The 12,582-nt window shown below is 35.9% G+C and overlaps 1 protein-coding gene across 2 annotated transcripts in view; it reads right to left on the bottom strand.

The window, feature by feature from the left end:
- LOC138713657 (gamma-glutamyl hydrolase-like) overlaps positions 1–12,582 on the bottom strand; it is a 104,379-nt gene that overhangs the window by 15,983 nt on the left and 75,814 nt on the right. For both annotated transcript variants that reach the window (XM_069845921.1, XM_069845922.1), the window contains exons 3-4: positions 11,576–11,626; positions 4,562–4,791 (exon numbers count right to left, since the gene is read on the bottom strand). In XM_069845921.1, the coding sequence (XP_069702022.1) occupies positions 4,562–4,791; positions 11,576–11,626 (281 nt within the window). The remainder of the gene's footprint in view (positions 1–4,561; positions 4,792–11,575; positions 11,627–12,582) is intronic.

Genomic DNA, 12,582 nt, shown 5'->3' with positions numbered 1-12,582 from the left:
AGAAGTGCGTCGACAATCGATTCAGGATTTAACCCCTCTTGGAAGGACTTGTATGTTGCAAATTAAGCTTTCAGGAATAACTCCCTGTAAAGTTAATTTGAATAATTTCGAGGGAAAAATTGTTCCGGGGCCGGGTATCGAACCCGGGACCTTTGGTTAAACGTACCAACGCTCTCCCACTGAGCTACCCGGGAACTCTACCCGACACCGATATATTAAACATTGAACATTGTTGTCGTCAGATTAGACAACATACAAGTCTTCCCTCTATATCCACAGACCTCAAAGTGGGCTGACAACAGTCAAGCAACCAACATTTGAGTGCACACTAACTCTGTGTGACTTTAAATTGTGGTTTTCTGTTACGTACAGTGACGTGTATTATGCAAATTAAGCTTTCAGGAATAACTCCCTGTAAATTTAATTTGAATAATTTCGAGGGAAAAATTGTTCCGGGGCCGGGTATCGAACCCGGAACCTTTCGTTAAACGTACCAACGCTCTCCCACTGAGCTACCCGGGAACTCTACCCGACACCGATCCAGTTTTTCCCTCTATATCCACAGACCTCAAAGTGGGCTGACAACAGTCAAGCAACCAACATTTGAGTGTACACTAACTCTGTGTGACTTTAACCGGCCCCGGAACAATTTTTCCCTCGAAATTATTCAAATTAACTTTACAGGGAGTTATTCCTGAAAGCTTAATTTGCATAATACACGTCACTGTACGTAACAGAAAACCACAATTTAAAGTCACACAGAGTTAGTGTGCACTCAAATGTTGGTTGCTTGACTGTTGTCAGCCCACTTTGAGGTCTGTGGATATAGAGGGAAGACTTGTATGTAGTCTAATCTGACAACAATGTTCAATGTTTAATATGTCGTATCAATGTACAGACAAAAACGTATAACATTAAGCGTCACTTTGAAGTTAAACATTCTGATACCCACGCTCATATTAATTATCGGCTAAGAGAGGAAGGCATTAATAACGAAACTAAAGGTCGAAATGCAGTCTTCTTACGACGAGGTAAATTTCATTTAAACTAATTAAGTACTCTAAGGGCAATATGATAAATTAATGTTTAGGTTATAGTAAGTTTATTTTGAACAGTTGCCAACAATGTATGGGAATTATTATAAACATGTTTGTTAAACTGTTAAAGGATTTTCTGTCCGTTTAACTATGTATGTATTTTTTGCATAGTGACGGAAGTCATTAAAATTAATTTTCCCTTTCTTTCGCAGCACAGTGAGCCAAGTTCCGAAAGAGCTGTCCATGCAAGCTATATTGTTGTCCTAAATATCGCCAAAAGTAGCCAGCCTTTTACATAAGGAATGTTTGTAAAGGAGTGCATTTTTTCAACTGCAGAGATATTGTGTCCTTTCTTGGTGACGTTATTTGAGTCAATTAGTCTCTCTCCACAAACAATCTGTCGCCGCGTGTAGGAACTTGGTGAACATTTTTATGACGCCCTTTTCTGTAAATGTTGAACAGGCTCCAGTCACATTCGAAAGATAATTGATAAGGCTTCAGTGTCACACAATTTTGAAAGAGAGATATTACAATATTACATGTGTTGTGTTTTATAAGAACTTGGAACAAAAAGAGTTTCCGTTTATCCACACATTGACATGCAAGTTAATTGTTACGTTTGCCTGTATATACCTTTGCGAACACATATTCTCAGTCATGAACCTGAATAAGAGTAAAACTAGATCATGTCTGTTCGATGTTGCGTTGGAAGCAGTGTTACGCATTTATTCTATTCAAACAATATTCCGTGATATAGCTGAAAGGGAAAGAAATAAAAGAAATGTCATTATTGCCTTCCTAACTACAGAAAAAAAGGACAATTTTATTTTGTTGTATTATTTTGTAATGGCCAATTGTTGTAATTCTTTAATTCTTCCTATGTGCCATAAAATGTGCCATCCATGTATGAACCATTCAGAGCAAAAGTGGTGTAAGTCAAAACTGGGTATTGAGGTTTAAAGTAAAAATTCTGTAAAATACAGCGCAAAGTAGCAATTAATATGTTCTTCGTGCTAACCACTGACTACCAATAGTTTAAATAAATTGAATATTAATTGGTACTTTGCGCTGTATTTTACAGAATGTTTACTTTAACCCTCATTACCCATTTTTGACTTACACCACTTCTGCTGTCAACGGCTCATATGTACCTCAATGGCTCACTCTACTCCTTGCACGCGTGCAACCCTCTCAGCGATCGGTATTCCGTCTATTTCCCATTCATTCGCTGCCTCTCTCCGGGGCTTGGCACGGCTCCAACGAACCCAGCGCAGCCACGGGGCATCACGGGGACTGCCCACTTGGAATGGTCCGTTTTAAACAAACATGCTGAACTTGAGACCGAATAATGTAACCACATATGAATCCGTTGGATTAACATCACTTGCTCCATAATCATCATTCTCAGACATAATAGTACAGGAGAATCCCCTCCTCTGAAGTTATTTTGAATAATCAAGCTATTTTTTACTTGCTTCTTTACGTATTTAGTATTTATTCAAGTTAAGATTTTGATCCTACGATTTCACATTTGATTATTTTCTTTCCCATAAAAATAATTATGACAACTTTTCTTTTTTTAAAATTCCCACAGTATCCATTTTGACACCCACGCTCAAAATACATTTCGGTTTTATTCACAAAACAAGTCGCATGAGTTACTGTTCCTATCGAAGCGTGATTCTAAGAAGAGCAAGCATAATAATGATTTTGCATATTTTTTCTGTAAGATGAAAATGTTATCCATCCAATAATTGTTTTTGTTGGCATTGCACTCAAGTAGAGAAGTAGTGATGGATAATTTGCTTACATTTTTATTCTTGGCCCTGAAGTTATTCAGCTCTAACAGAAATGAGTACAGGGGCATTTTCTTGAGGGTAAAGGTGGCAGGCACGTAGGATTCACATGCCTACCGTTATTAATGTCGATCTCGTGTAGTTAATGGTATTCGTACAGTAAATGTATTTTCAGTACAAAATGTGACTAATTATATCCAGTCTTATTGCAAAAAGGAGGTAGCTGCATTATTTGTTCATATTTTACCCCCGTAAATTGTTGACTGTAATAAATGAATGAAACTCCTAGGCACCTAGAGGACATATTCTGAAAAAGGAAAGCAGCTCAGTTAAAATTTGAATTTATATGTATGTATGTATGTATGTATGTATGTATGTATGTATGTACGTATGTATGTATGTATGTATGTATGTATGTATGTATGTATGTATGTATGTATATAATTTAAGTTTTAATATTAATTGTTTTAAATTACTTTAAAACATGACTTCTTTTAAACGTTTTTCTTTGTTACAGAAAATATATTGAATTTATTTAACAAAACATTTCTCTTATTTCCTTTACTGCAGCCGTGGCGAAAATGCGACTCACGAGCACATTGTGGCTCGCAGTGCATTTCCCTTGCTTCCTACCTACAACCCCCACCCTCTCACTCACTGGAGTCAAACTCCGTTCCATTTGTATTTGTCTCTGACCTGCGAGTGGCGTATCGTCGCAATGTCTCTCTCGAAACCATGTAAATCTATAAAAACGAAAGTTCAAGTAGGATGGGAAGATGTATTTTTTTGCTGACAATATAATGAGAATATTAAATGTATGACTTGTTCACAAGCATTACTAGGAAAACGGTTGTATAACATAAAACGGCATTATAAGTTACTACATGTTACTGATGAAACATTAAAAGGTTAAGTGTTGTTATTGTTGTTATTATTATTGTTGTTGTTATTATTATTATTATTATTATTATTATTATCTCTGTGACGTCGATCCTTTTTCAGCAGATGTACGAATAATGCGGTTAGATCTTCAATTTAACTCACAGATTTACAATGTGATGTTAAATAAAAAGCTAGCTGTAAGGACTTGACAAATGTTGAACTTTACAAATCTTTGGCAAAAAATAAATATTTGAAGCTTCGTTCTTTCGCTTGCTGTGTTGAAGCAATGTTCGCTACAACCTACGTTTGTGAAAAATTATTTTCAACAATGAAAATAGTAAAAATCAACTTTAGATCACGACTGACAGACAAATACCTTCGTGATCAACTACGACTGGCAGTAAGCGACATAATTCCTGATTTTGAAACTCTGCCGCAGAGACATTCTGAAGACAATTAATTTTAGGTTGTGATTATGTGTCATATGTTTTCTTGTTCATTTCTTTCTTCGTTACACGTACTAAACATTAGTTTGTAGCCTTGTACTGTATATAATTTTATTCAAGTGCATGACGTAAGGAAAATGAAAAACCGTTAATGTCAGACAGTTGCTTCACTTCCCCTTCGGGTGTCCGCCTCCCTCCATAGGTGCTATGCACGTTGCAGCTTACACAGTGGCTCGGCGCAGGATGGCATTTTCGCCACGGCTGCTTTACTGTATCAAGGTCATGATTGGGAAAGCAAACACTCAAGAATTTTCCGGAAAAAGCCGTCTGAACATTACTCGCTGCAAATTGATAAAGAATAGGCAAACGTATACCGTACGTAACGTAATCCATACATTACCTGGCTTGAAGACAAGAGGCATGGCAACTTTCAGGATTTCACAAATATTTCTGATATCTTCCCCTCCTGCTGACAGAACAGCCAACAGCTCGAACCCCAGGCACGTCCCCCACACTGGGAAGAACTGTCCAGCGTCATTCTTCTCCTTCGCTAGTTGGTACAGCTCGCCGCCCGCGCTGGCGTACCCATCGGTTGCATTGAAAGGAGCCGCTCCGCCGGGTATCAACACTCTGCAGCAGCAGAAGTTCCATTGCTTTGTTAGGATTTATCGTAACCTTCCTATACTAAGTCTTACTAATAAACCGTGTATAGTTTTTATACGAGACTTATGCAGAGTTGACACAGAAAACGTTACTAATAAACCGTGAATAAGCTATGGACGTATAAACAGGCTGTAACTATACAATGGGATTTGCTTTGCAGTAGTTATATACACGAAATCCCTTGTTTAAGCGTTGTATATAGGGAAAAAATGGCCGCCCCTTTAACAGCTGTTCGTATCGACTGTCATTTTATGATGATGGATGCCTTGTAACCACAGAAGAACAAACCAAAGATCATAGAATTATTAGAATAATATTGCTGTAGCTTGTACTCTTTGACCAAAATGTAGTGTGGTAATCGATTAGAGCCAGTTGTACTATCGATATTTAACACGCCATACTAGAGCGCTCTACCGGATGCAGTAGAGAACCTCTGATATTCTATTACCTTTCGTAACGAAGTAATGACGAAACTATGACGTAGCTGTGTAACAGTTATACTGTTATACACGACGTATGTAGTGATTATTAGTAAGGAATTTACAAACGACTTATAAACGAGCTACTCATTGTATAAGTATAAGACAGTTAAACGTCTGTATATAGAGTTTTTATTAGTAAGACCGTAAATGGATACACGATAGACTTAGCACAAAGCTGAGCTTTCCTCTGTCACAATAAATCAGTGATACCCACTTTGGATTCGCGACCTTGAAACTCTAGCCTACCATACAGATTACTGTCAACGTAGCAAGCGGAGTACCTATCTCTTGGGGCCGTATTCATAAACGAGACTTTGGAGGAAGACTTCCCAAATCGACTTTCATAGTAAAGTTTAACTTTGTTAAATAGTAATATGCGTTACAAGAGCGGTATGTTGATGTTTTCATGTTCGAGGAAAAGAGTGAAAAAGCGAAACGTAGTTGAGCAAGCAAATACGCACGATCTCGCACAAAGTCCTATTCATAGACAATACTTCTGAGACTTTGACTTTGGTTTTGTTAAGTCGAGATTTGACGATCTTGTTCTAATGTTGGCAATCAAAATCACTGCCTTCTAAACGAATTAAATTAATAGATAGTTGAAATAGAGTAGGCATTGCAACAATCAAAGCCATCTTTTGAGTCACAAATCAATGAAACAATTGAACATCGGTACATGTTAAGTAATTGTTAATAGTTCTTGCAGCTTTACATAAGAATAATAATATTATTCGAGGGCTTATTGTGAAACTAACGTAAGTACAAAAATTGACAGTTTTAGGTCTTTACACCAATCGATAATAATTTGTTCTTCTACCTGCCCACAAAAAAACTTAACTCAGTCTTGTATATAACACAATTCATAACTACAAAACATGATGGTATAGTTTTTCTGAAATAGTATTGCCTGTTAAGAATTTTGTTGTGAATAAAACATCTATTGTAGTTACGCTAGTTTCACATTAACCTCTGAAATTATTTCATTGTAAAATAATGTTGTTGTGAAGATATTGAAGATAAGATTCCACCAATGACAGACTGTGAAAGAGACATTCTCTGTATGTGTGCAGAAATTACTTAAAAATTATCTGAAATCAATATGCAGAAAACATTATTATGATGACTGCATTTCCAACTGTATAACCTATCCTCTATAGAATTAAATAGTAAACATTAATATTAAGCTATTAATCCTTACCTATAGAGTAAAATCGCGATGAAATAAATTGTATTATGTATTGGTGGAACAGATAATCCTCTTTGATTATTCATCAATGAAAGTTGAAACATGACGAGGATATTTAATACCGTTTGTTTATCAAATCTATACCTTGATTTGAATTTATAACCTATAATAATACGCTAAGGAACATGAGCAGCTTACCTCGTAGTTGATACAGCGTCGTTAAATAACCACCTTAAAAAAATAAAATTAAAAAAAAATGAGCAGCTTTAATAATCTCTTAGATGTCTTCAATATTCTCGATAAATTCAACAATTTCCCAAATATCAGTCATTTTCCTAATGTCCACGAACGAAAGTCAAAGTCAAAGTCTAGATTTTCGGCGACTTCGAAGTAAAGTCACGATTGAAGTTTACTTTCGTCAAAGTGTCGACAGTGAATAGGAAAATGGTGACTTTGTACTTTCCAAAGTCAACTTTGGTCCAAACTCTCGTCTATGAATACGACCCTTAGAGATGAATAACGATCGAGAAAGCAAGACTAACAGCGCCCACAAAGCCGAAAACCCGCACGACAATGTTGTATACGTCGCGTCGTTGACGTAAAGACTGCTTGTGAGTGTTTCGAGACGTCGAGATTGATCACTCCCGAAGTCCCGAACGTCAAGTAGCCTTGAATTGCCGCAGTTGTTAATACCTGACTGAACTTTTATCTACTTTGGCAACTATTATAAATGTATAAATAATGAAGTGGCCTATTTGAAACATCATCTCTACCTCTCAGTGTATAATAATCCGTTCTCCTGTCTTTATTTAATTACTAGGCCCTTATTAAAGAGCTAGGAATTTTCTTTTCATATGTTTGAGATCAAGTTTGCAATCTCAAGTAAAAAAATAATAACTTTATGTTTTATGTTTCTTAGAAATGCGAATTTATTTAAGAATGGTTTCCTTTCTATTTATATAACCATAAGTAATATCATATAATAGAACTAGAACATTTTGTTAAATAAGATACAGTTATGTTTTGTCTTTTGGTCTCATTTAAACATTTATAATGTTATTTATTTCAATGATATATGTTATTCAAAGTTACGAAATCTTTCCACGCCGACCAAATGCTATTTCGAGAATGATGAGCCAGACTCGAAGCGCTCGAGAATGACGAGACGAGACTCGAAAGACAAATGCAACGAACACAGCGAGCGAGAGTGGCAGTTAGTTTTGTTCATCTCTGTATTTTTACTTTATAATAGCAGCGATTCTTTGTTTCAAGTGGTGGAATGTCCTAAGAAATGTGTGCACTCATTGTACAGGGACATCATTTTATTTTTACAAACATTTTTAATATTAACCTGGCTATACCTTTGGATCAGCGCCGTTTGCTACCCCCTTCCACGACTGGAGTTCGATGATACTGACGTAATATACAAATAAATCACTTTACTAAGTATAGGAGGGAAGAAAAGTAGTTCATCCATTTACGTAAACTTGGAAATATCACGCTTTTGAGTTTGATCATTTTCATTAGGTTTTTGTTTAATCAAAATACAGTATAATATTAACAGCGAGTGTTTTTACTCACGAACTGAGCTGTCCATGTGGAGGTATTCATTATGTAGTGTATATTATACTGTCTAGAGTACATTAGCATACAATATAGAGAATGAAGTTAAATTGAAAAATAAATAGGCTAAATATGGATATTTAAACACATTTTTGAAAATGGTGGCCGTTCATTTCGACACAGACTTCAGTTCTAATGTGGATATTATCGCATTATAGACTATTGTACCTAATCCGAATTACCAGTTTCGTCCTTCGTAACTAGTAACTCATGTTGAAATAATTCTGTACCTACTCTATAAAGAGTACCTTACGTACTGTAAATTCAATCTTCACTTCTGCCCGATCCGAAAAGATAAAATTATTCAGACATGCTATCTACTGTCCATCCAACTGGTTATGTCGTAGGGTCGTAAAAATGGAGGAAATCACGTGACAGTTAGTTACTTAACGAGGCCCTTTTATTTAAGTTATTTTAAACAGTTGTATAATATTACGTAGACGTCCAATTCCTAACAGAAATTAATGTTCTCACAAAAGAGCTAAGACAGCCCAGCCTCTAGCTGGCGAATAAAAGCTGGTGGGTAAACCGGAATAAGACGTAGGCAAATGGAAGACAGTACCTGTGCGAAAATGATTCAATATTCAAAGCTCTTTAGTCACTGGAAAACGCGAACATATTTTTGGAACGTACTGTTTACTATGACCGTAAGGCGGTCTTTGATCTGTGTGGAAGACGGTTGAACTTCATTAGTAAAAGGGGTGGGAGTGAAGTATATTAAAAAACTCAGGTGCAATAAAAATTGAAATAAAAATAAAATGATGTCCCTGTATATTGAGTTTCCTTTCCGATTTTCTATAATTTGATTTAAATCTGGCCCAATGTTTGTGACAACAATTTAGTAACGTTCCTAATTTTTTGTCAGATAAATGCGGTCTTCCTTTTGATTTAATTAGCCGTATTTTTGTGTTGTTCGCAGACATCTGTAAAATAAACATCGCCATTATTTTTAGGAATATGTCCAAAGACTAGCAAAATGTGATTTTTCAAGCGGTCTAAAGAAATGTTCTCCGCGTAAACTGGGTATAAAGCATTCTTCATATAAAACAAGTACTGTGCGTCTTAATGTAACATTGAAAAATGCATTTTCGGAACGAAAAGTTACATTTGTTCGAATCGTATTTCTGCAGATCTAAGGACAAAATCAAAATTCTTTCAATGATCTATTATCATAATACACTGCGCTCTTAAATTGACTGAGCGTATTGAAAATGAACTCAATGGCCTTCCCAAAACACGCTGTGAAAGGTTTCATATAAAATAATTTTTATCTCGAAAAAGAAGGAAAAAACGAGCAAAATTGTATTCAACTTTTTTGTTTGAAGTATCTCAAAGAATAACCCCCTGAAATTGATGATATTACTTACGGTTCACTCTACCCATATTCAAACTATACAGAGTGTCTCAGGGGGAATGTAAAATACTTCAGCATAATGTAGTTTGGATTATTCTACATCGATTTAACCTGATACACCTACTGTATGTCCGAGGTCTAACTGTTGGGGAGTAGTTAAGGGGAGAAATACTGGAAGGTCTTGTGGTTCTGTGTACTATATTTGACGTGTTACGCCAGATCTTCCGCACACGGCAGCAACTGAGCTGCACAACACCTGCGCAATACACAACTGAATACACGTTCACTTAATGTTTGCACAGTGAATATACAGGCATGCTTTTTGTTTATGAATTTTGTGATGGCTATGCAATGGCTGCTGTTGAGGAATATAGGCGACGTTTTCCCAATCGAGGGGTTCCGTCTAGCTGTGTGTTTTCCCTGTTTACCGGATGTTATCTAAAACTGGCAATGTACCAAGTGTTTCATTGAGGTCGGAAACAGAACCGGTACGGGCACTTGATAAGAATTTACGATTCATGGAGTCCATAAGAAGGGCAATCTTAGTAATTTGTCTTGTGTAATTATTTTATTTTATTACTCAGTTTTTACTTTATTATGAAATAAACTTAATTGTATTTTCAATAATGTATCATAGGCCTTTTCACAATGTTCTAAAACCCAGAAATACGTCTATAATAGCTCTCTCCATTTGAAAGTTCGTCCATCAATAACTTCCCAACCGTTACATTTCGGACATACGTAATGAGATTAAATCGATGTAGGTTAACCCAAACTACATTATCCTGAAGTATTTTACATTCCTCATGAGATATCCTATAGAGAGACTGTCTTATGATCTCTGGACTGTAGACAGAGTTCCTTAGACTATCTATAGAGTGTTTTCTAAGAACTTTATGTAAAAAATCACTATCTCTGTTTCTTTAGACAGCTGAGATAAGATATTTATATTATAAACAGGAACTAAGCTGATATTTTAAAATTGTAAGATAATACGTTTTAACAGTTTTGACTACACAAGATGGAAGGTCTTCATATTCTGCGAGCATATAAAAATGATCATATGTCACAATTTATTATTGGCAGTAGTAGGCGGTAAAATAGTAAATATATATATATATATAATTATGATGATGATGATTATTATTATTATTATTATTATTATTATTATTATTATTATTATTATTATTATTACTTGTCATAGACAACAAACCTACAATTTCAAGTTAGACACTATGAATAGGAATAAATTGCTATGTTCTTATTTTAATGTTGTTATAAATACAGAGGGTTGTTTCTGATCTCTGATAACGGATTTGAATGACGTCATGTGCGTCAAGAATCACACCGACAGCTGAATTGCGGCGAGAGGTGACAAACCAGTAGTGATGATTTCATAATCAGTGTGCACGGTGTATCACAGTAGCAATGCCCAAGAAAATGGAGCCTTTTTGGGAGGGGTACATAACAACCCTTTCCTATGCCAAATCATAGGAGCCTGAAAAAACGTGGTTTCTTTATTTCCAAGAAAGGCATCTTCTGTGTATCTAATAAGACTGGCAAAGCTCGGATGGGATTAATTCCAGAGTGGAAAAAGCAAGCAAATCCACCCCCGTCACAAGTCGCCGCACTCCACGAGATGATACAAATTAATTCAATTCGAGCTTTACCAATCTTATTAAGTACACAGAAGATGTCTTTCTTGGAAGTAAGAAAACCTCGTTTATTGCAGGCTTCTTTTATTTTCACTTAACTATACTTGGCATTAGAAAGGGTCGTAATTTGCCCCTCCCAAAAAGGCTCGATTTTCTTGGGAATTTCTGCTGTGAGTCGCCGTGCACTCTGACTATGAGATCACTCACTACTGGTCTGTCACCTCACATCACAGCTGTCGTGTGACTCCTGACGCACATGATGTCATTCAAATTTGTTATCAGAGATCGGAAACAATCCTGTAAATTCACGACGGAAATAGGTATGCCAGAACCCTCTAATGCTTATTATGTTTCTACATTAAGTGTAAAGCTCATCCTGTGTTAAAAATAGTACCACTTAAGAAAAAGAACTAATAGTAATGCTCACACACTTAACATAGTCTATACTTACCCATTAACGTTATCAACAATATACTTATAATAGTCTCTTGTCTGGTTTATCCTGAAACAAAGAAATTTAAATTAAGATCAAATACACACAGTATGTGCAGTATTACAAAGCAAACACTTGGCTGATATGAGTATGAAGAAAATTTCATCTCTACTGAGCAGTAGTATATTTCTAAACAGAAAAGTGTCCTGGCAGAGGATTTTGGTAGTACCAGCAGTAGTTGTTTTTGTCGTCGTCGTCGCCGTCTTCATTATCATCATCATCATCATCATCATCAACAACATCATCATTACCATCGTCATGACCGTCACTATTTCTGCAGGAATACTTAACGGAAATTTCTGACTAAAATAGATAATTATTTATTATTAAGGGCGAAAAATTTGCTCCGGCACTGGTGATCGAACACTTAAAATTAAGTAATAACCACGACGGAGGATTCTGCAGGCTTAAAAAAATAATATCATCATATAGAAAATACATATCTAGATAAAGATGTTGTTAAGTTCCTAGAGTAGCCGATACCAATCCATCAAATTGTTTAAATATTAATAAAATATAACTTGTTATAAGTACACAAAATTTTACTATAATATGAAATCAGAAAGTTTCCTGACGCCTACCGTCCTCGAAAAATAGTACCTGGGTGCCGACAGGACCCGCCAGGCGTGAAATACACTCGTAGTACTGAGTCATGTTCCCAGCATATCAAAACTGTTAAGTGATGTGAGAAAATTCATGTTTTGTAGATATATGGTTTTCCTCTGTACTCCAGAGATGACGTGTGTACAGTTGCTTTGCGTTCACGTTCTAGGATTTCCAGATTGGGCTACTCCGGAGTCCTGTTGGCGACTAATTTTTACTCCAGGCGATTTGAAAATTTTTGGACTATTAGAAATTTTTGTGAGTGAAATTTGGACGGATGGCAACTCCGTGTAATTTTTAAATGTTTTTTTTTTTTTTTTTTCTTTCGTTTTTCTTTGAGTCTATATTTCGCCTGGACTGGC

This window comes from Periplaneta americana, chromosome 14 (genome assembly GCF_040183065.1).
Source record: "Periplaneta americana isolate PAMFEO1 chromosome 14, P.americana_PAMFEO1_priV1, whole genome shotgun sequence".
Classification (NCBI taxonomy): Eukaryota; Metazoa; Arthropoda; class Insecta; order Blattodea; family Blattidae; genus Periplaneta; species Periplaneta americana.
This window is presented reverse-complemented; position numbering and strand designations above follow the sequence as displayed.